General features: G+C 32.0%; 1 protein-coding gene and 1 non-coding gene across 10 annotated transcripts in view; both read right to left on the bottom strand.

Annotated features, from left to right (window-relative positions):
- LOC106113776 (uncharacterized protein CG43867) overlaps window positions 1-26296 on the bottom strand; it is a 219118-nt gene that overhangs the window by 65133 nt on the left and 127689 nt on the right. The window contains exons 1-2 of one of the 9 annotated variants that reach the window (XM_013306737.1): window positions 16652-16790; window positions 1616-1835 (exon numbers count right to left, since the gene is read on the bottom strand). The exons of the other annotated variants lie outside the window; for them this stretch is intronic. Of the exons in view, the coding sequence (XP_013162191.1) occupies window positions 1616-1705 (90 nt within the window). The 5' untranslated portion in view covers window positions 1706-1835; window positions 16652-16790. Of the gene's footprint in view, window positions 1-1615; window positions 1836-16651; window positions 16791-26296 lie in introns of those variants that run through there. 9 annotated transcript variants of the gene reach the window in all.
- TRNAM-CAU (transfer RNA methionine (anticodon CAU)) lies at window positions 21203-21274 on the bottom strand. Its single transcript has one exon. It is a non-coding gene; the product is annotated as a tRNA-Met (tRNA).

Here is a 26296-nt window from a genome sequence, read left to right as displayed (position 1 = left end):
GTCATAGTGCAGAGTAAGCTATCTGTCGGGGGCAGATGATTTATATAATGCAGTAACGCCCCCACCCGCCGTGTACTTAAGTTACTTAGGCCGGAAGCTCGAGCCTTGTTCTACTCAACTTCATAAGAAAGTGCTTGTAATATTATTACATAGGTAAATATGAATAAAAAATATTTATTATACTAGCGGACCCGACAGACGTTGTCCTGTCTACACGTCATTAATTTGAATAAATTAATATGAAGTTAATATTTGATGAAAATTATGAATCTAAACCATTCCCAGAACCCCCCCTTGAACACACACAAAAAATTTCATCAAAATCGGTCCAGTCGTTTGAGAGAAGTTAAGTGACATACACACTCACAGAAGAATTATATATATAAAGATATGCAAGACATGCTACGTTACCAATGAAATGTCACCTTTACTAATTGAGGTAATATCAAATATCACTTTGTAAATGAATTCGATTGTATGAAATTTGTCAAATATTTTTTCTTAGGCAAATTACAAACGGACCATGTACATAATTTGCAGGTGACAGATATAATGGTATCTATTTAATTTACTGCCTAAGTTCTTAACTCACACGCACGGCCTGCAATGGAATAATTAACGCAGCGCTATATAAAAATCATACAAAGCAAGCTAAAATCCGTTGCAGGCCACGTGTGCGGTGCGTTTGGTACGCTTACGCACACAGTTTTAAATTTCATACTATAGTCGTATGGCTTTAACTTTTCAAATATTTTCTAATTGCTTACCTATCAACTTTCAAATTAAATTATCGTCTAGTTCAAAAGCGTTGTGTCACTGACTGTACCGCAACGCTGCCTTGATTAATAAATGAGTAAATACCGCAGTTTAATTAATTCGCCTAAGGTGACATAGCTACCGCATGAGTACAGCGCCCCACGCTGATATGTCAGCCACTTAAACATCGCATATACGAATGTAATATTTATTGTATACACATAGAGGTTATAATAGCATGTCTAGATAACACTTGTTAGTGTTACTATATCGCTGATTGTATCTGGACGTTGTCCCATTATTAATGGTAGACTGTCGCTCGACCATTAATTATTTCGTTGTAACTAGTACAAATTACAAATAATTCGATATTCCATTGTTTATACGTAATCTGATACGAGTCAATAGATTATTACGGTGTCTAATTTTTATTAATAACTGACATAAAATCTATAAGCTTTAGTCTATAGTCATGTAATATTAATGTGTATTTCTGTGCCTAGTCTGCAAATGAAAAGACTAATATCAAATGCTATTTACTATCAATAATGTCTATTTGTTAAAACTATCACAATTAGTCCCTAGGGATGACATAGAAATCATAATTTATTTTGATAATTTAACTCATTGATTCGTGCTAAAAATCCGTGCTGTGTAACTACAGAGTTTGCCAAAGAATGCCAGTATCTTAGTAAGTGTCATGGTTTTTAAATGCGACAAATGACATTATATTAAATTCAAATGATACGATTTGTAAAAACTGTAAAAACAAAACGATCAAATAACGCAAATTATAACAGGGCTTCGGCGTTTAAAAGGTTAACTTTAAAAATTAATTTACTTTAGATAAAAATCTCACCTTACGGAGCATTTCCTCGAGCGAGTCCATGTCGACGGAGGCGGGCATGCCCCGTGCGCTCCCGTTCAGTCCGTTATTATTATTCGTCATAGGTGAGCCGCACCTCACCACCTTGAAGTCGACGCATGTAATCCTCACACCACTATACACTTACATCACACTATATCACTGTTCGTCATAGATAGACCGCACTTTTACATTTCTTAACATCACAAGAACACTTAAAAAATATAAATATATGACTGTTTAAATAAGAAATAATGGAGTAAGTAAAAAGAAAAAGAAGGCTTACTCCGAGAACACTGATGAGGTTTAATACCAAAATAATAACCGTAGCTAGACAAAAGCACCGGAACGACTCAAACATATTTGCGAAGAAACAAAGTATCTGACAGTAATTTGATACAACGTTTCGTCTCGTATAAAGTCGAGTCTAGAACAAAAGGACTTGGAATAAAAGTGTAAGATCTGAAAGAATACGAAATGCAGATATGACAAAACGAAATAAAAAACATGCTTGAATCGTGACTTAGTTTTTGTAAAAGACTTTTTGAGATTGTATAGTATTTATATCTCTTTAATATTATATATATTTTGAGGCATAATGATGATATAAAATTACAAACATAAAAAAAACTCAAAAAAGTCAACTGTACTTTAACCTTATCCTTTCTAATAGAATTATAACTCTACAACACTAACTGTAGCTTGATAGAAGCGGTTGTTGCGGTTAATTGCCACCTCTGCTTATTTTATTACTGACTACATTGTAATTTTCTGTGGTAAATGGTTAACACATTGGTCGAAAATGTATACTAAATATTATCTCATATATAAAATTCTCGTATCACAATTTTCGTTCCCATACTCTTCCGAAACGGCTTGACCGATTCTCATGAAATTTTCTGAGCACATTGAGTAGGTCTGAGAATCGGCCAACATCTACTTTTAATCCCGCGCGGACGGAGTCGCGGGCGACAGCTAGTAGCAATATAAAAGTAAGACATGACATGCTGTCGCAAGTTTTCCTTAAATATTGTCGTCCCGTTCATGCTGTATAAAAAACTGAGACAACTATCTTACTAATATTATAAATACGAATGTTGGGATGGCTGTACGTATGGATCGATGTTTGTTTGAAAGTATTTCCAAAGCGACTGAACGGATTTCAATGAAAGTTTGCATACATATAGAAAATAGTCTGGAAGAACACGTAGGCTACTAATTAAGTTTTTTTTTTAAACCTGCGCGGATAGAGTCGCAGGCGACAGCTAGTATTGTATATGTTTTAAATATCTTTGCAAAAAGTACAGACTACTAATAATTTAGAGTGGAACAACAAGCAAAACTTTCGCTGTAGCTCACTACTGGACAAACTGAGATAAGGCCGGGTGTGACTTTGCATACATTGATGCTACTATTTGTTCAACTCTCAATAAAGGGGACTCTGTTCGACGTCGGCTATTCATTACTATCAACTTTGTAAAACACATTTGAATGCGTGTATTTTAAGCTCCCGTCTATTTAATTTGTAGTTAAGTAGAAAGGGTGGGTTACATTATTAAAGTTTACGTTTGACACTTTTCTACATTTTTATAAATTAAAATTTAAACTAAAGAAACACTTTCTCTTATCATTGTCTTTAAATTATCCTAGATATATATTACACTTTTGCTCGCAACTCTGCGCGAAATTAAAAAGATTAATAGTAGGAATATGCGTTCTTTCAATATTCTACATCTATACCAAATATTATCCAGATCCATGAAGCCGTTCTGGAGATATGTAACGTAACATCCATTCAAACATTAGAAATTAATACTATTGGTAAGATATCTAAAGACAATTCTGTAATAGAAATCATAACAAGTAATATGGATGAATATGATTAACTAGCAAGTACTATAAGTCTTACGGATTATCGAAAATTCAAAAATGTTTAAACATATTTCGAATTCATAAATAAAAAAAAATTACCATTCACCGTATTGCATGCAAATTAAATATAGCAGTTAATACATCGGCGGTGTTGAATTTGTTGAAAAATAAAATGTCCTTTTATTTCCTTTTCAGCGTTGCAATGGGGCAGTATTGTTACAAAAATAAGTCCCAGGGGCGGACTTCATTCGCGAGCACAATGCCGGAACACTGCAACTCTATACCAATTGAAAATAACCAACAAAAAGGCTACTACGGGTCTGTATTTATTATATATATTTCACTAGTAGATGTCTGCGACTTCGGTCTACATATTTTATTTATTTATTCACTATCTATCGCCTAAAACTTAATTAGTATGTGTTTTCCAGACAACGATCTACGTCTATGCTAAATTTAAGCTGGATCCGTGCAGCCGTTCTGAAGATACCTTCAAATTAACATCCTTCCATCCATCTAAACATTCGCATTTTTATTAGTAAGATCTAAAGGTTTTGTGTCTTTCTTAGTTTTGACCGCTCGAATAATCAAGTTTAAGACAAACAATTGATTAATTCTTCTATTAAATTAATATTGATAGAAGCTTTCAGAATACTGAGAAGGTTTATTTTGATACCGTTTTTTTCACTGCTTTATCCTGTTAAAATCTGTAAAATTTTAACTCTATCCAAAGGAGACATTAATAAAAATTTGATAAGGCGTAACATAAATAAAGTAAATTCAAGTATATAAATATGTTTTATAATACGATATATGCAAATTTGTTCGCAAATAACGTTGCTATCTAGACAAAACGAATGAATACTCTAATACATGTAACTAATTCATGATCTTAATAATAGATTGGTCTGGGATGAGTGATGCGGGCTCACACTGAATTACTTGATACAATTTATCAACGACTCAAGAAAGGTTTAGTTCTGACTTTGATATGTCGACCATATTTTTATTACCACATACGCTTACTACTAAAAGCTTTCATATATTTTATAAAAAAAAATATATTTATATTTTGCTTCGATAGTTATTTGATCTGAAGATTCTGTCCATAAATATACCTATATATACAAAAATAGCTTTTGCCCGCGCGTAATTAAAAAAAACAGCCTGTGTGTTCTACATCTATGCCAAATTTCAGCAAGATACCCTTAGCCGTTCAGGATATATCCTCTAACAAACATCTATCCATCCATCCATTTATCTAAACTTTCGCATTTATAATATTACTGCGAAAATTGTTTACATCAACACAAAAAGGCTTACTGGAATATTTCCGAAGGTATTCCGAGTTATGAAAAATCTGAAGCAATTTCTATGCCTCGAGGCGCTAAATGCGGGTACTCCAGATTTTCTCAAAGGAAGCAACCTTGTGTACGCAAGATAATTGTATTTACCTGAGCCAACTGACTATGGAAAAGGGTTGTTTGCATATTTCAAAACGTTTCGACGATGTGAATATTTCTCGGATATGAAAACTGATTACGGCCGTATAAGGGTACAATTTATATTGGATGTTGCCTTAACATTCCTTTAAAAATGTTAAGAGGAATACGGAATTGCAAATGTTGAATGCCGTTTTTCATTTATGTCTGCAGTACTCAGTAAGTAAGTAAAGTAGAGGAATAAGAAAATTATAAGCTAGGATTAGGCTAACTTGTTAGATGATGATGTTTAGATGGATGGATGGATGTTTCTTTTAAAGTATCTCCATAACAGCTCAACAGATTTTGATGAAATTTGGCACAGATGTAGAACACACGTACACAGACGTAGTCTGGAAGAACACGTAAGGTACCTATTAATTTTTAAATAGATTTCGCGCGGACGGAGTAGCGGGCGACAGTTAGTCTTTCATATAAACGACAGGATACAGCGCATGAGCCAAGGTCTTACTACTTAAAATAAGATTACATAAAGTATAATAACAAGACCTTCAAATCATTTTTTGTATAGCAATGAATAAGAGGCAGTAGACGTCTCTAGATTGGTATATACAGTGGCATTGACTCGACGCAAGTGTCCATAACTTTTTGTACGTGACTGTACGACAAATTCAATGAGGAGAGGATTTCGCAGGAGACTTGATTTTGATACACTTTTCTCCGCGAATGTTCGTGAATCGAGTTTTAATTTGGTACGTCTCGGACGGATGATACCAGACATTAATAATCAAATCCCGGTACGGAATGTACCGCACTATATTTTTTAATATTATAAGTATACAGCAACTACATATACTTGATATTGCTGAGTACATTATTCTAAAATAAGTGAAATAATTTTATGACAAACTAGCCGTCGTCCACGACTCTTTCCTCGCAGTACTAAAAAAAACATGATTAGTAGCCTATGTGTTTTTCCAGAATATGTTCAGCGAGACCCATACAGCGTATTCTCGAGATATTCAGACAAACATTCACATTTACAATATTTATAACATTGAAGTTTATTGAGTTTGAATTGAAATCTTTGTTTTAAAATTCAGCCAAAAGATGGCGCTACGTCAACCACTAGAACCTCAGTCAATCGGTTTTTGGTTTTTAAACCTAAGGTCCAGTTATTTCACAAATCAACCATAAATAAGTATAAATAAATAAAATATTTTAAGCTTAAAAAAACAAAAGCAAATATTTAAAGCAATCCGTCAGCGTAAATGCGACATTTGTATAATTTTCGTATAAATATCGGTGTATGTTACTTTAGCGAATTGGGGGGCGTTCAATTACAGTAATGGAGTCCATTTTTATGGCTGTCGTAGGAGCTGGTGATATTTTCAGGAAAGTCATCGTTATTTTTAAACGCCGTCGTAAATTATTCGGTGGTCGAATGCTGATTGTGACCGCTGATGGAAAGACTTCTTGCTTTATGGTATACGTCACGACACTTGAATCATGATGGTTGATATAAAACGATAAATATAATAGTTTTAACACAATACAGGATTTAAAATATTAATACAAGAAAACTGTGCTTTGTATGAGTTTACGATTAACTTTATAAATTAGCAGCAAAATTACTCATGTCATTTTGTAGTTTCAAAGCACTTTTAGACATCTAAATTTATATTAAGAGTGGTAAAGCCTACTTTAACAACTTCGCACGATTTTCAGCTCGCCCGATGAAATACCACGACCACACAGAAGGCAGGCGTGAAGTGGAAGCAATTCCGCGTTTCGTCTGATGAGTGTGCGTCCCGGAGGCCTAATATAGTCTTTCCCTTCCCATCCATTTGCTTATAAGGAAAGGATGGGCAGTGGATGTGGACTTTCCGGATGAGAGGATGCATGGAAAGGGAAAATGTTTTCTTTCTGTGCATCCTCTCCTCCGTAGATTAAAGGTAGGTAGGTAAATTGAGTTTGTCTATGGGTAACGGTCACTTCACCACATAATGTAACTTTATTCATCAGAGTGAAAGTTATTATATTATACTTGCTTGAAATAATTCTGACATAATATAAAAATACTCATAAAAAACTGTGGCATTACCAAATTGTGGCAACACATATCTTACCAACACATTCGTATTAATTAAAAAAACCTCGATCGACGTAAAGAGGTTGCAAGGTATTCGGTATACGCAGGCCTCGCATCGCCCACATTCCGACCTAAATTCTCAACGAATGTCAAACGCTAAAAAGGAAACGTGACACTTTAACGAACAATTGTCTTTGACAACGTGTTATGTTAACTCTGAGTACCTCCGTTCTAACGGCGAATAAGGTCAAAATGTAACGGAATTCGTCTTTTGATAGATTTGTACTGTTGAACGGAAGTAATAATTTTTTGTATGATTTATTATTTTTAGCCGACTTCAAAATGAAGGATGTTATTAATTCGTATGTTTTTATAGTTCTTAAATATAATATTTTTTCATCTGATAAACCGTCTAATTGGAATAATTTTTTTCGTATAAACACAATACTTAAAATATAGAAAAAACGTCCAAAATGTAATGATTAGAATAACATATTTACGGCAAAAATGTAAGAAAACGGCCGATTTTTACAGAACCTTAAAGTAAAGGCAATGAACTTGGCTTTCTTCTATAGAACAATAGATTTTTGTTGTCTTTGGTGCACTGTTGCGATGTGACAAGCGCATATCTTGTTACCATATGCAAGTTGTGTTCCACGTTAAATAAGTGTTAATGACCTTTGTAATATAATAGTGCGTTTCCACTGAAGAAACAACAATAAATACATCTTGCTACTATAATAAATGCCAAAGTTCACATGGATAGATGAACGGATAGATCTTTGTTACAGATATCTTCGGAACTTAATTAAATTTGGCAAATATAAAGAATATAGTCTGGATGAACACAATTAACTTTTTCTTTAATACCGCGGCCGGTGTCGTGGGAGACAGCTAGTTAATAACCGTGTCTTTATCATAGTTGTGGGCCAACGAACCGGTTAGATATTATGCAAAGAGTGAACGATAAACACGTTCGCCTTGATCCATTCATCAACGCCTACGAGCGAGTGAATGAATGAAAGTTCATTCGAGGCCACGCACGCGCCGCATATTTGTGCCGTATGGGATGCCTATTTATATTTTACACACGTATTTTATACTATAAACGTTTTTAGTGACCGAACAACATGCATTTGTAACGTGACTGTACATAATCTTACTATAATACTGCGATGCGAATGTTTGGATGGATGGATATTTTTTTAGTAGGTATCTTCAGAATGGTTGCATGGATCTTGCTAAACTTAGACAAAGATGTAGAATAAAACCTGGAATGATTGTTCGACCATTGATTGTCTGACATATGTTAAGATAAAATTACTTTTGACCTTGAACCAAAAATAGTTTTTATTTCTAGAAGCATCGAACACACTTCATTACAAATCCCACGCAAAAAATATAATTTCAGAATAACATTGACATACAACTTCCCTTCAATTTTGTTGAGAAACATTTTAAGAGTTCGTCCGTTTCTCGTAAATATTCTATTTCTGATTTAAAATATTGAACTCATAAAAATAATCATATACAATATGTATGTTATTACAAAGGAAGAAAGAGTTAAGAGGATACTAGCTGTAGCCCGCGACTCCGTCCACGCGGAATTAAAAAGAAACTTAATTAGTAGCTTATGTGTTCTTCTAGACTAATCTATACATCCATGACAAATTTCATCGAGATCTGTCGAGCCGTTCTGAAGATACTTTCAAACAAATATCCATCCATACTATAATACATACATTTTTATGTAGAATATTAGCGAGATTATCAAAATTAATAAAGATGTAACAGATAAGAACAGGATAAGATATTAAGGTTATATACACACTATGACATATCTTTCATAAGACGTGTTAATTCCGAAGCATTAGCGAACATCTTAGATAAAACATAAGATAAAGATAAGATAAGAAGTTTGTTTACTTTTATACTGATAATTGCCGCAAAATATTTAAAACCGGCAACACATAAAATACGGAGTGTTTCGAAAACATTTAGGTCGGAGGAAACTAGGATTAGTAAACTATAATTTTTTAAATCATCTGCAGACTTTTGATCCGTAATCTTTTCGCACTGTCTTTATTTAATTAGATTAGATAGATTTTATTTTACACATTCCTTTACGATTTTACAATAGTCGATTTCTCATATGTTAATATATTTTTTTAGCCGACTAACATTAGAAGGTATCGACTGAACGGTTAAGCAGCACTTACGATTTTTTCATACTTATAATGTCTTGATTATCTTGGTGTTGGGAAATCAAATACTAAACACAGTATTTCATTAAAAATGCTATACGTATAGTGAAATAGAAACAACGAGCGACAGTTGGTACGCGTGGTTTAGACGCGAGTCGAATTCCAATCATGGACTTATTGTTAATTCCACGTCTGTTACGAGTTTATTCTGTTAAAGCGACAGGATGTAATGCATTATAATCGTTCGTAGAATCGTTGCACTTTGAGTTTACTTCATAAATACATGCATAAAAAAAATTGAGTATAGACAATTGCAAAGGTTCGACAATTTTAAAAGAAAAATGTCGTGATATTGTCCATATTCGTCTTTTAAAAGCTTTTAATTCAATTAAAAAAAAAACACATGATACTTCATGATTTTACGATTTTTTCTTCCTTAATTAAAAAAAAAAAAACTGTATACTAAATAACATCAGCATGATCCGTACAATACCCTGGAGTCATGCCTGTCACATGCGTCGATAGGACTCGTTACTTTAGTAATTAATAGACGTATATTACGAGCAATAATCTATCTATTCAATTATTAAAATTGTATATAAAAATCACGTTTCGCGAATACGAATATTTGTAGCTTATAATTATAATCCATTTATTTTATTTTTGTCTGTATTTACGCAAATCCGCATTTCTTTCGGGTTATCAACGAAACGGCGGATCTGATTTTATGTGCGGGAATTACTATTGCTATTTTTTTTTTCTACTAAGACCAAGTCAATCATTATAAAATTACTCAATAGTTCAATTTATATTGGACTTCTATATGATACGCGTATTGTATACGTTATTGAATAGATCTGTGTGACTTTAATTATAATTTATTTCATTTGGAAACGTCTACGTGTTTCAATCAAATTCTCTAAGAAATAAGATTAAACGAACATTGTGTTTCTCAACTTGTCTTAGTTGTTACTACCAATTAACTATAAGTTTTTATTATCAAATCACTCTTTAATAAAATGTTTTCTCAGATTTCTCTAGAAGTATAAAAGAGATGTGCATATATTTAACTACGAGTGTTTTGGTAATGTAAACACAATGTAATCATCATCACTGTGGGTCTCGGAGCCTACCCTAAGTTAGGGGTGATTACGCCATAGCCAACCAAGCTGGCCCTGTGCGGGTTAACTTCACACATATCTTTGGACCTCTTCTCAGATATGTGCAGGTTGCACGATGTTTGCCTTCACCAATATAGAACCATTGCAGTTATTAAATAAAATGAGCGATGGATTTTGAAATTACTATTCAGAACAAGTAAATAAATAGTTTACTAGAATATCAAATAATAAAGTCTTTATAATACTGAAATTATTATTTTATTTTAAAATAATATCATCAAGTGACTACAAAACTAATTGATTGGAAATTCCAAGTACTCGTGGAGTAAGCTCATTATAAAGTTAAAAGAGTACTCAATACTTTTGTATTACGTTAGACGATTTCACAGAATTTCCTATTATGAAAGTATTATAGGTATTTTAGAGATAATTGAATTGGGTGTTTTAAATATTTTAGAAGTGAATTTAAAATCGAATAAAAATAGGTCGTTATATCATTCGTCAACAATTTTATGAATTAATTTTAGGAACTGATGAACCTTTAATTTTGACGAATGTAAACTACTTATGTGGATATAGGACGAATATGATTTATATAAACATACTTATAGTAATTAAATAAATTATTGTGGATGATAAGTTTAATATCCTACTTCTTAATAACATTATAAATGCGAATGTATCAATGTATGGATGGATGGATGGATGGATTATTCGAAGGTATCTGTGGAACGACTTAACGGGTCTTGGTGAAATTTCGCATATATGTAGAACATATAGGCTACTAATTAAGTGTTTTTTAATACCGCGCTGACGGAGTCGCGATGACAGTCTATACAAATAGCTTGAATAAACATACTACACACTGCATATAAGCGATTCGTTGATTACTACAAACATTCGCAATTTAAATGGAGTTGCTATTAAGTCGGGTGTCGGTTGCTATTAACAGAATCATTAACACAACAAAGGTGGCAATCCGCGAGCACGCAGCGAATACTAATCGATGTCGTCAAGTCAATTAGTTTTGTTTAGTACGAACACAGGATATGTGACCGCATCCGGAGATCATATGTCTTGCATTATCGATTGTAAGTGGCCTTGTCATATTAATTTTTGATATCGGTGGCTCAGGGGTTAAACACTTGACTTGCAATCTGCAGGTCACGGGTTCGAATCCCGCCATGTACTTATGTGTTTTGCGATACTCTATTTACATGTGTACATTTATCCGACCTTCTTATGGTGAAGGAAAACATCGTAGATGTGTGTTAATTCAACCCGTCCTGGGCTAGAGTGGTTGACTATGGTGGTCATCCCTATAGTGAGCTGATGATACGCGTCAACTTCTCTTGGGTAGGTTATTTTGTTGTAAGAAAACTCTACTGTCGATGAATGAACTTTTTTAATAGTTCCGAAATAATAAAGATAGATAAAGCCTTTATTCACTGATAAGAAATAGTATACATACTATTAAAAAATGTACGATGTATATACAGGTCCCTAGATCGGAGTTTAAGTACATGTGGAAGTGCGAGAATATTTCTTAAACTGAAATACCGCGAAGGAAGGCGACTCGACTTTACAATGTTCTAAATACTCTAAGTATTTTAAGAAAAGTTTCAATATTCTTTTTTAACAAATTCAAGTTAACATTTCATTTCAATATTAAGTTGGAATTAAGTAACAAACACCTGAAGGCAGGGAAGGAAACTGGAGATTCTGTTTCGCAGTTCGCGATAAATACAAAGTGAGCTTGTAAAATGCATCTAAAACTTTTCACTGCAATTAATGTTAGCAAGTTTCTATAAAGTTGGGAGTTTTCAAGGAGTTTTCATCTCGCTACTTCTATATGCGAAATAATACAAAGCCACAAACGTCACCTTCGCGATTTAATAAAATGCGCAAAGTTTATAGCGCGTTTAATACTACTACTAACTTAGCTTCATAACAAAGATGAATAGAGTAGAAATAAAGTCAAAATATTTTTCCATTTCTTATTGCAGTAGAAAAAAAAACTTTGAAAATTATGACTTACTTATTTACTTAAGACTTGTATGGTATTATTTTATTTGTGTTAGTCTAGGATATAAAAAATGGTAATGTATGGAGGAGGCCGCCGGACTACGTCAGTAATTTAGCACTATAACTTTCCCTCCCTGGTCGCAGATCCAGAGGCGGACCCAAAACGAGATGGAAAGATGTAGTAATAAAAGACATGAGTGAGTGCCAAATCTCAGAAGAAGATGTCATGGACAAAGCGATGTGGAAGAGACGGATTGGGAAAGCTGACCCGACCACCTTATGGGATGCAAGCTAGGTGAAGAGAGAGAGTCTAAGACATAAATAAGTGAAAGTTTAACTTGATTTAAATAAAAAAATCCTAGTACCCGATTTGTCGTATGTAAGTTTTCATGTATATAGGTTTATCTGTATTTATAAAGTTAAGTAAGATAAGTATCACTAAAATGGACCAAATACATGCAATAATTCTTAGTATGAAGATTTATCCAACATATTGTGAAAGGAATTTCTCTTCAACTTTTACTTAAAAAAGGGAGTTTCCAAGCAATCCTTTGTCACCGGGAAATTCGCAAGTTTTAAGTGATTTTTTTTGCCACTCATTATTACAGTCTGCCAACTTTGGTGGCATTTTGTATAAAAACAATAATTAATCTGAGTTGAGGCGATTAAAGTTGCGAGTTTGTTCCGGTGATAGTTTTTGTTGAGGAAACTTCGAGTGACGATACAAATGTATGCTTTATTTATCTTACTAATATTATACGAGTAAATGGTAGTGTTCAGATGGATGGAAGGATGTTTGTAAGAAGGTATCTCCAGAACAACCACATGGATATTTCTGAAATGTGCTATAGGTGTAAAACATAGTCTGGATAAACATATAGGCTACTTATTAAGTTTTTTTTTATTTCGAGCGGACAGAGTTGCGAGCGATTGCTAGACTGTCGTAAAATAAAGTTGCTTATAAAGTAACATGAAAATTTTAAATTAGCATAGATTTTACGTACTATTTTACAAATAGTGATAACATTTATTTAGTTTCAATCAATGTTCGTCAATAAAATGTCAATATTATCCGTTTCAAACTATAAATAAAGTGATAACATAATGTCTCATAAAAGCGAAATTATGTAGATTAAAACTTTTCTTCTTATTTTATCTAGTAAACATATTATCTTACTGGATTCCCTCTCAATACCTTTACCTTATTAAAATTCTATTACAACTTTAAATTAAGGTAATATGAATCTGTTAATCCGCTTTGAAACGAATTGAAAACTCCTTTAAACTCCCTTCAAAACAAAATTTATTATCAAGAGGAAACCAAAACAATTCAATCATGTTTAAGCTTCCCCTAAAACAAAAGACAACTGTAACAAAGCATTTTGATATACCGCTATTTACGTATAGAAAACGTTTTCATTTGACGTTTTACAAAGAAGACTCGGAGTTCGCCGGTTTTGAACGTTCAATAGATGTTTAACAAACGTCTATGTTTGTACCATCGTTTTAAATTCAATTGTGAATATTAGAGTAAGTTTCCATTACCTAAACACATAAAAAAAAACAAATTACTACATTTTCTATCTCTAAGAAAACAAGTAGAATAATAATATGATTTTTACAGGCCATAGAAATATGAAAATGTGAACTTAAAGAACATAATGGCGTTATTGACATTTTTTGTTATCAAAAATGTCCGCCTTTAAAACTATTCAAAAAATTTTGGTTATTAAAAAGTATTAAAATTGATGAATACTAACCTTATAACATTATTATAATTTTAAAAACTTATTCAAATAATAATATAAACATTATAAAGAATTTATAATACACGCAATTTATCGAATGACCTAAACAAAACAATTTTATCGGTTCACTTTAAGATACCAAGAAGCAACGTGTATTACAAAAGACGTAGAAGACGAACTAGAAAATATTGCGCATATTTGAAGCTAAGTTTATTTCAGATAACGTAATATGTTGAATGTTTAACAACACAATTATAGTTTACATTGTTGATAAATTCATTGAAGTACACAACTATAAAACAATATATTTCATAATATTGCGTCATAAAACAATATAAGCAATAGAAATTATTGACTTAAATATAAACATATAAACACAGATGTTAATATTGTTACATATATTAAGATGTAAGCATTGACTCATAGTGAATGTTTATAATCATAAATGTAAAACGAAAACAAAAGTTTACGTCATAAATTTAACAAATTTTAGTTTGAGATGGTAAAAATAATTCTGATAGAGTTTAATATATGTTTATTATAATGTATAATAAAACACGTTTTTTCCTTTTTTTTCTCTTAAACCCTGCAGATTTTTTATGTGCAAGATGCACATAAAAATATGTATAAAATACGAGCATCTCTTAGATATGTGATTAACAGACGTTTCAAAGACCAAAATCTGAATATAAAACATATGGTAATATAAATTATGTCAAAGATAATGACAGAAATGACAATATGTTTTACAGAGATTTTAGTGTCAAGGAGGAAGGTACGAAGAGATACATAAGTAGAAATGTTCATCTCTACTTCTGTCACAAAAATACTTTTACTTTTAGAGCATATTTTTCTGTACCGCGGTACTTCTCTGGTTTGATCAAGTTTTCGTATTTTTGGCTCTACCACTGATAATAGTGTTCAGTAGAGATAATATAGTCATATCATTAACCGCGAATATGTATACAGTAGGAAAGCGTTGTTGGAAATTCATTTATTGTGGACATAAAGCAGCTTCCGACCGCAGCAATTAAACGTGTCCCTACAATTGTTATTATACAGTTTCCGCGTAATTGTAGCTCCGTGTACATACCTACGTTGCAATTATATAACTTAAAATATAGTGGAATTATTTCTTAATTTTTTGAATTTCGAATATCATTTTTCATTTGTTAAAAATTAATAAAATTGTTTTGTTATTCGATCATCACACACTTACATTTCTATATGGATTATTTTATATATTTCTTTACTTGCTATCGCCCATGACTCCGTCCGTGTGGAATTAAAAACTTAATTATTAACCTATGCGTTCTTCCACACTATTTACTACATCTATGGTAAATTTTAGCGAGATCGGTTGAGTCGTTCTGGAGATATCTTCTAACAAACATCCATCTAAAATTATAATATGAGTGAGATTATGTTATTTAGTTTAAATATATCCAACACAACGTTATTTACCAAGATTTTATAGATGTAATTTTAAAAGAAAGGAGCAATATAAAAATATATTAAATTCGAAGCACGTGCATGCATCTTATAATCTCGACATTGGTATAAGAGTTCGTCTTTTAATAACGCCCCTCACCTGTCAATCGTGTACAAACGCTTCAATGGGTGTTGTTAAAGGTTTAATATCCGCGCTTCGTCGGCGAAGTGTCGTGTAGGCGTACGTAGGATGGTAATTCAGTCTGAGACCGAATACAAGGTTACGTCAAAGGCCTGTATTGTGCAGCGAGCGTTGTGAACGCAGATTAAATTGTACTGTTGAATTTTAGGTTAGGTGAATTGTTGAATAATACACCTAGTGTAACGTAATTTATTTTTTTAGAATGATGGCAAAATATTTTAGGAGGTATTAATATGGTTTAAAATATTTTATTGTAGTTTAGAACAAAAAAAAAAACATTTTTATTACTAACTTTAATTTTAATCAAAATTTATGATAATACGATTCGTGACGACAACCTATTTATCATCATAAGAAACCTTGAAACAAACCTTGAAAGTATTAATTGCAAATTCTAAATAAGTAATTACAAAAGTCTGTTAGCAGAAATAAAAAAAAAAACTTATTTTGATTGGATTTGTGGAATTGAAATGAAACATTTCTTTAACTTAAACTTTCAGTTACAAAAATGGCGGTTTTCATGTAATAATAATGTAAAAGAGTACGTAGTAATAACTGACATAATGTTTAATTGAAAACCTTTGAATTATCCTATAAACTAAACATAAACTGAACTAAATACAGACGTCAACCATTATGCCTCAGAAGCCAAAGATAAGATTTGAAATGGGTCATCGACCGACAGTCACAATAGAAAATACCTCACAGAGAAGATAGCCAGGTGACCGAGATAGCGAACTGTATCCGATGAGCTAATTTAGTTTAACAACCAGTTAAATTAAAGCACTCCAATTCAAACATATGCGTGCAAACTAAAACTCACTTATAACAACTCATATGGGACTAATAATAAAAATTATACTGTAATATGTATTTACAAAATTAATATAAACCTTCTAGAAAAGTACACACACTAGTAATTAATTAAAGGACATGTAAAAACATGTAAACACTCGAAAAAATTCCCGAAACTGTAAAAAGAGCACACAAAGATTTCTTCCACTTTCGCATCAGTCGTAAAAAAAACTCGGCACATTAATTAAAATCCGGCTTTTGAATAAAGTAAATATTTTACTATATTCAAATATACGCGCGTCGGAAACAAATATAGCGACGTAGCACACGTCTACGCTCTACGCGACCGCGGCTCAGACTGATCCGTTACTATAGCACCCGCCGTAGACCGTAGCCCCGTAGCCCGCTACGTCTAGCTACGACGGATTGGTTTTATGCTTCCAGTACGGACTTGCGAACTTGTGTTACGTTTTAAATGGATCTCCTTTGAGAAACTGTTGACAGTTTACAGCTGCTGCTTATTCTTGCATTCGACACTTGTTAACAAAATTAAATAGACTGAAATATTTTAAACAGATATTTTTAGGTAAATTTTTCATAGTATAACCAAATTGAGCAAATATAAACGAGCCTGTTAGCTCTGGCTTATTATATGATTTTCGATACGAATATTTTATATCGTATTATGAAGTAAAAAATGACGACTAAGTAACATTACTTAATTCTATTTAAAATAAAAGTGAAGAAAATAATTTAAGAAAAAAACACGAATCAATAAAGAAGAATTATATCAAAAAGATAAAATCATCTTATCTTTTTATATCATTTAATATATTTTTAAAAGATATTCCAAGTATCTTAATACTACAGCGATTAACGACGCAATAAACCTATTTATAAGAGCTACAGGTACAAGTTAACATTTGTGAATTATAATACGACAAGTTTATCATTAATAGAGCACGTCTGGTTTCATCCATCACGATCGCCTTCACGTTGCCAGATGCAACGAGCGACAAATTGGCCGTGCATTAATCATGAGCCTCTAATAAGCCTAAATTATACCGAGCATAGCTTGTTGCCTATGCATTAAGATGCTTCTAAGCTTGTGTTTGTTTATGCTATGTTGTTAAGGTTCAATTTTACTAATATCGCATGCAATTATAGAAGAGAATAGTATGCTAATGTTTATAAAAATGTGTCTGTGTGTGCGTGGGTGTGTGCGTGTGTGTGTGCTTATGTGGTCAACTAGAATAAGCGGAATAACAATGTTTTTGGATGAGTACTTAGGCAATAAAAACGCAAAATAAATTCTGTTATCCACATGTAGCTATAGTTACATGATGTTTTAGTTACTTAATATTATAAAGTTATTTAAAATTATATATTCATTTGTATTCGATAGTTTTCAGAAATTCTCATATTAATATAGATTTGTAACATTAATAGTAACCACGAATTAAATTGATAATATTGGAATATTGAAATGTTAAATATTCTGGTGAAAATAATTGGATAATACAGCTGAATGTTACCAGAATAAATGGGTATGCAATACTCTTTTATGTAACATACATAATGGCTCCCAAATGCCACTAAACCGCTGACCACATAACGAATGGATGGATTTTGATAGTAAATTTGTAAGTACAGTTTTATGTAGTAATCAATTAATTGTTTAATAAAATAAAGTTCCGTAGTTCCGTATGTCTATTGTTTTGATCGTTTAACGTCAAGGTTAAATATCCAGATTCATAAAATAATTATATTTTCATTGATTCGTCGACTTAAATGCAATTTTTTATTACAAAAATTACAAGATAATTAATTACACCTTTACTAGAAATATTTCATTAAAAATATAGATTTATTTACATTATTACATACTTTTATTATAAATGCGAATACATTAAAGCAAACATCCATCCATCCATTCATCCGTACAAGTGATACATCTCTTGAACGGCTGAACGGATATTGATAAAATTTGGCATACATATAGAAAATAGTCAGATGAACACATAGGCTACTTATTTTGTTTTTATTTTTTTAATACCGCGCGGACGGAGACGTAGGCAACCGCTAGTGTTGCAATCAAAGAAATTTAATACACATTTTATTGCATACTAATTTATGTTTGAACTGGAGAAGTATATTTATAAATAGTGTCATGATTACTAGACACTTTCGTAACTACTATAAAAACCTAAATCTAAAATAAACCGACAAGAAATCAGCGACTGCACGCAGCAAATTATAAAAACCGTTCTATCGCCCACGAAACTATTATCTATGCAAACTATAAAGTGCTCTAATCAAACCGAAACATTAATCAAATTTGAATTCTAACGTCTTAGGATTACAGCTTAAATTGATTTGTCACATTACAACATGTAGAGTAAATAAAGTATTAGAAGAGAAATCGCCCACGCACGGCGGAGAATTGACAAAGACCTTGAGACTAATCAACTGGATGCTAGGCATTGCCTTGGATTTACTTCACTTAGTTTCTAAATACGTTTGGAATAATAGCAGCTAATGTAATTGTTGTGAATTATTTATAGCGCCAAATGTACATACGTACAACTTTGCAACAGATTTTTGTAACTCTATAAAACTGTCTGATAAAAGAAATCGAAGCATAAATGGTTTCATGTGTTAGCTATATTAGAGGAATAAAAAGTATTTATGTTATGTATGTTATTTTCTTATGTACAATACCTTATACGAAGTTTCATAACTAATTCATTTAAGGACACCGCATGAAATAAATTGTTCAATACCTGAAACAAACAAAATTATAATCAACAAAAGTTATCAGGTAGCGAAGAGCCTTTTAAAATTTTATTTGTATTTCTAACGCCATCTATTAGAAAATTATTAAACCAAAAATATATGTACATCATCCCGTATTATTAATCTTCTCATTAAAACATTTTTTTTAAATTATATTTTACAAATTATATCAAAGTAGATATATTTACGAGTCCTCCAAAAGCGCTGCTTTTTATTATGATTGCTGTAAATTGACAAACATGTAAAAACAAACTCAGCAATATTTTAAACCAAATAACAAAATGACTGTAAACCAAGTTATAGTAAAATGAAAACAGCATCTGGTGTCTCATCCTACTACAGTCCATTAATTTAATTATTACTATTAATTTGCATGACTCTGTATGAACTATTTTGACAGTAACCACGAAACATATGTAAAGTAAATGCAAGCCATAATAGACTTTACGACTTACGTTATAAGAGTTAAATCAACAAAATGTGTAAGTATTATAAGTGCAATGGTTGGCCGCTCACCAAAACTGGCGCTTGTAAGCTTTTTATAGTCTTTGGCAATTAGTGTGAAAAAGTATCGCAAAACCACGCAACATCTGTGGCGTTTGCAAGCGGGAAAATGAGAAGAAATCAACAAACTGTATTATACTTTGATATTAAGAGACAAAATAAGCAGTTGTGTATACTTCTATTTTAGCATTTATACCTTCACTAGCTGTCGCTCGCGACTCCGTTCTCGCGAAATTAAAAATAAAAATTCCAGCTTGATACCTTCACGGGTTTTTGAGAAAAAGAGTCTTGACAGACGGACGGATGGACAACAATGTGAACCTATAAGGGTTCCGTTTTTTTCCTATGAGGTACGGAACCCTAAAAATTAATGAGTAGTCTTTCTGACTGTTGTACATTTCTGCAAAGTTTCATCAAGAGCCGTTGAGCCCTTCCGCAGATAACTTCAAACAAATATTCATCCAAACATTCTTTATATTAATAAGATTTCTTTATTTGAAAAATTAAATTCTCGGTATAAATTTTCACTTCAAAATGTCATTTCCTTTCGTAGCACTTTTAAATGAAAACTCATTAAAATATCAATTTTCTTCGTCAATATTTCAAATTCGCTTCGTGAAGGCTTATTTGGGATTCCGTAATATCTTGACAAAGCGTCGCCTAGCAACGGCACGCTCAGCGAAATTCCTATTTTCACCCTTTGCCACTTCAACGACTAGTATAACTTGACCTTCAATGTAAATGATTGCTCAAGTATTACGTTAAGCGTTTTTTTGAATTTCATAACCGTCGTCAAGGTCCTTGATATACTGGCGCCATTGGAGTTTTAAATTAAACTAGTTGTCGTAGTTGTAAATAAATAAACGCTTTATAACATCAGCTTTTTACTTATACCATACGTTAAGTCTTACAGTGTCCATATTTCAAGTGGGCGGCTCTAGCGGTGTACAGTAGACCAATTAGCCACTAGAGGAGCTATTAAGCCGTTTACTTCATTCACTGACGACAACTTAAAATATTGTGATAGTATTTTAATTAGTTCGACATGAGGTTTTATACTCTGCTTTCATATTTGAGTATGCAAAATTTGTTTTACAAAACCGCTTCTCAAATTAAGAAGTTTTCTAAAATTAAGAGCTTGATTTAAATTACTAGTCAAAAGGAAAGGAATAAGGTAGAAAAATCAAATTTAAAAATTTTCTCACAAGCTACTCAAATAATACGGTAATTCATTTAAACATTTTGTGTAAAAATATCTAATTAGTTGCATATTAAAAATAACTAGTTAGAGCAAAAGTAATACGGATATTTTAATATTATCAGTTTCAAAAAATCAACAAAAAGTGTCTTAGCAGAGCGTGGTTTCGATCCACGGACCTCTGGGTTATGGGCCCAGCACGCTTCCACTGCGCCACTCTGCTCTTATCGGAGTCGACGAAATAAACGAATATTTGATGACTAAATGTAAAATTCACAAAAATAACCTATAACCTTTATAATTTACCAACCAAATAGTATTTCTAATTATTTTATATACAATCTTGATTCATAATGATTTTAGTCTATATTTTATTCCTCAATAATATTTAATAATTAGGTTTATTTTAAAATTATAAAATGCTACATACTACATTTTCATTTAACCACCAACTTTCTTTTGGTCTTTTGATGATGATCTTTACTTTAAAACAACAAATCAAGATAAACATTACATAATCTATTTAAGATCTAGATTACAGCGCCATCTATATTTAACTTTATACAACAGTAGTAAAACAATACGTATAAGACATTGGAGTATGACCTCATAATATATTTTCGCTTCGCATTTGCTATCAGTTTTTTTAGAGTCTAATTTAATATCTGCTTATAGGTAGATTTTAAAGAGGAATTTTTTTTATTTCTGTATGTAAAAACAACTGGACCGATGTAAAACTCTTTGGCATTAGCAAAGTACATTATCATTAAATAAAACAGGCTAAAGATAGTTTTATACACACATTTATTAGCAAAAATTTATATGTTGTTTCAACAAAAGTACCTGGATGACCGATGATGCTCGGTATTTTTTTTTTAATTTTGCTTTTTGGAAGTTATATTTAAGTATGAATTACTAATAAAATGATGAAATAAGAATAATAATATTTCGATCTTACCGATAGAACAATAAAAAATATGAACTCGTTATTTAAAGAAAAAAATGCTTTCTAAAAATGATTCCTAGCTAGATCGATTTATCGCTCCCGAAAGCCCCTATATACTAAATTTTATGAAAATCGTTGGAGCCGATTCCGAGATTCCAAATATATATATAAAATATATTATAATATCCAATTATATTATACATATAAGATATACGGTTAATATTAAAACGTTTTATGAACCCTTTAAATCTGCAGTCATCCCATCGAACCATAAATCAATGTAACCACCACCAAAATTAAAGACCGTCCAATTTCCTGTAAAAAACAACACCTATCCCTGCTCGCCTCCACCGGCTACCGGAATTTTAATGTTACAAGCTACATGAGACCCAAAGGCGTAATATATTTCGTGAATAGAAAAATAATTTAATTTGTATTATTTTTATTTTATTTACTCAGACCTTATCAAATCTACACTTAGGTCTTCTGCCATGAATGTCTCGTGAAGAAGCAATTAGGTAAATTTTACTTCAAATATGTCGCGTCAGTTGATGTAAGTTAAGCGTTTTAAAAAAGTTATTTCTAACTAAAAACGTTACTTAAGTACACCAACCCCAACGTTTAAAATAATGCACCATTTTTTTTTCCAACGCGTATTGGTAAACCACAGAAGCAAATTTACATAACTCTCAATTATACTTGGATTACAAACAGCAGCTGCACGATCCAAATGTAAATAAAAAACGTTTCACATTCGGTGTTACTGGATTATACCACGGCGTCAGAATGCGCGAGTTTAAATCATCAAAAAAAAAAACAAAAAAAGTATAAAACAATTGAAGGCGGATACACCAAATTTTTGAGTATTGGTAATCATTAAATAACATCACAATACTTTGTATTATAATATAAAGAAACATCCATCCATCCATCCATCTAATCATTCCCATTTATATATGTAAGATTGAAAACTCAACCAATGACAAACAAAATTGAATAAGGTTTGGATCAATCAAACCTTTTATACAATATTAGCAAAGATATATTATAAACTAGCTGTCGCCCGCGACACGGTCCGCTCAAAATAAGAAAAAAAAACTTAATGTGCCTATTCCTATGTGTTCCTCCAGACTATGATCTACATCTATTACAAATTTCAGCGAGAACCATGCAGCCGTTCTAGATATACCTTCAAAAAAAATATTCATCCATCCATCCAAACATTCGTATTTATAATATTAGTAAGAAGTCAGATAATAAAAAACATGTTTCAATAAATATATAGGTTCTTTATTTTATAAAGATCCTTATACCACGTCTTAAACAAGTACTGATTGAAAAAAAAATAACAAAAAAGTATAATATAAATTTTGCGCTGACCATTGCATCTGATACAAACGTTTCCCCCTAGCCCATCATTCACGCTACGTTTGTTATGCCATCCACAGGAATAATTATGAATAAACCTTGTCCATTTAACAACCCTTCATTCCAATGCCAATTGTATACAGTAATAGGACAACACAGAGTTAGGTACATCTTTTAATATTTATTTAGTCTTATTATTGTGTAATCTTTGTCGGCATAACAAGGAGTGTTTTAAATTTAAATGAGACATCATTAGGATTCATTTGAGATGTATAAATTAACTGAACGGTTCAACAATCGTATCTATTTATGAAACGAAAAAATGTTCTATAAAATAAGAACAGTGCAATAACCTTAATTGTAAATGTATTTTAGTAGCGTCGGTGGCTCAGGGGTTAAGTATTTGCTTTGTATACCGCAGGTCATGGGTTCGAATCTCACCATGTAGAAATGGGTTTTTCGATTTTCGATTTACATATATACATTTATCCCACGTTCTTACGGTGAAGGAAAACATCGTGATGTAACCTGCACATATCTGAGATGAAATTGAAAAATATATGTAAAGCCAACCCGCACGGGGCCAGCGTGGTTGTCTATGGCCTAGTCTAACTTTAGGTAGAAGCCCCTCAGTTTGAACGTATAAAGAGCTGATGATTAATCAATTATAATTAATGATGACAAAAACATTAATTACAAATGTATTTTTTTAATTAATTAATTTATAATTACAAAGACACAATTCATTGTTCGAATTATCATTAATTATGTAGCAATCGAATATATTAATGGCTTTCCTATAAGTGGCTTGCGAACAGTTAATGTGGCGTACCAAATCCGTAATTGATTAAGTACTTTGCAACATGAATATTAATCACAATGAACTAGCTTCCCGGAACTCCGTTCGAGTGGAATTAAAAGAAACTAAATAAGTAGCCTATGTGTTCTTCCAAACTATTTTCTACATTCATGAAAAATTTCATCAAGATCCATTGAGTCGTACCGGAGATACATTCGCATTTATAATATTATAATAGTAAAAAGTAAGATATTAGTAAGATTTATACACAAAAAACTTTATCTATTGGTTTGGAAACAAGTAATAATATATTAAAAGAAAACCAATAAATCCGACTGATAACTGTGATGTTTCGAGGAAGAATACGCATCGATTAACTTCATTTTTTTTTTAAATATTAGCAGATTTTTTTGTATAATTCTTTTACCATACCAACTAAGCTCTAGGCTTATGCTAGGATATGGTTTACGACAAAAGTCGAATGTCGGGATTCGAACCCCCGACCTCGTGATCGGAAATCCGTTCCCTTAACCATTAGGCTATTGGCGCTATTGCAGAATTGATCAAACTGTTTAGGCTACATTTAAGTAACAGACATGAATTACATCTTTAAATAGACTAAATATGAGTTTTCATTGTCGAGTTATACAAAACATATTGTTTTAGTTTTAATATTTTGTATATCATGGTTATTTGTGGTTGAATTTAAATTTAGTGTTTAATTTCCTTTATCAACTGCAGACATTAACAATTATGAATGAAAGTCGTAAATACGTTCACGAAATGCAATAAAAATGATTTACGCTTTGGGGACAGTATGCAATCACCGGTTTAGTTTATGCAAGCACTAACTACCTATTGTCTAGTGTATACATAAGACACATTTTTATTATTCTAGCTTTAGTTATAATAAATAAATTATAACGATGACATTAAGTAAAAAGTTAATATTCGATTTGACGCGTAGAATAGTCACTAGTTAATTTCTCCCTTTCTCTCGAGAATTTCTATGTTGACTAGTCATTTGCAGATGCTCCTTTGTTATGGATTTTACAAAAGACACTTATTGTAGGTTTCTGAAACCAAAATCCCAGGTATAAAACATATCATCCTTCTCATTATCTTTGACAAAATAGAGATAACAATACGTTTTGTACAAGGATATTGGTCTTAAAAACTTACGATTAATCGTTGGTTTCAATTGTTTCCTAGACATTAATTTCTTCAAGCAAAATAGTATTTTCAAATTGCAGCAATTACTAATAGTTTTTGGTCGACAAATTGATAGTTTACCCCTTTATATAAAATTGCAATCACCCGCGACTCCGTCCGCACGGAACTAAAAATAAAACTTAATGAGTAGCCTAGGCGTTCTTATAGACTATGTTCCACATCTGTGCCAAATTTCATCAAGATCCATAGAGTTCCGGAGATACCTTCATATAAACATCCATCCATCTAAACTTTAGCATTTTTAATACTAGTAAGATGTATGCAATATGCATACACTATTAGCAACAAGATCCAGCAGTTGCACACGTCTAAAATCAATATGCTAAACCGGTAAGACCCTCAGATGTCCGTACGCGTAATGTATTTTATTTCGCGGCACGCATATTCCACACGCGATTTATAACAAAAAGAACCTTGTGTTCATTCGAATAACGTAAATGAAACAGAAAATTATGTTTACCATGTCTAGTATGCTCAGTTTAATTTTTTCATTTTTGCAAGAAAGTTTTTAAGGCCATATTTATATAAAATATGCTACTAAATTATTGTAAAATTACTCGATTATCTTACTTCTTAATTTCACTAATATTACAAATGTGAAAGTTTAGTTGAAAAGATGGATGGATGCATTTTGATTTACGTTTCTTCAGAACCGCTAAAAGGATCTCGATAAAATTTGGCATAGATATATTACTACTTTTGTGACATTTCTTGCTCATTCCATAAGCGAACATGATTTTAGCAATTGTCTCTGCGCTTGTGATTGTAAGTTACAGCGTTATAAACAATCATTAGTGCTACACGCGTGCCTAGGCGGGCTTCGGCTCATTAATATTCATGTCCGAATGTACCAAAATTAATTCCGGATTTGATTTATCTCGCTACGTCCGCACCACTTA

Source organism: Papilio xuthus, unplaced genomic scaffold (genome assembly GCF_000836235.2).
Source record: "Papilio xuthus unplaced genomic scaffold, Pxut_1.1 DF828177.1, whole genome shotgun sequence".
Taxonomy (NCBI): domain Eukaryota; kingdom Metazoa; phylum Arthropoda; class Insecta; order Lepidoptera; family Papilionidae; genus Papilio; species Papilio xuthus.
Note: the sequence above shows the minus strand (reverse complement) of the source record. Positions and strands in the feature narration are given on the sequence as shown.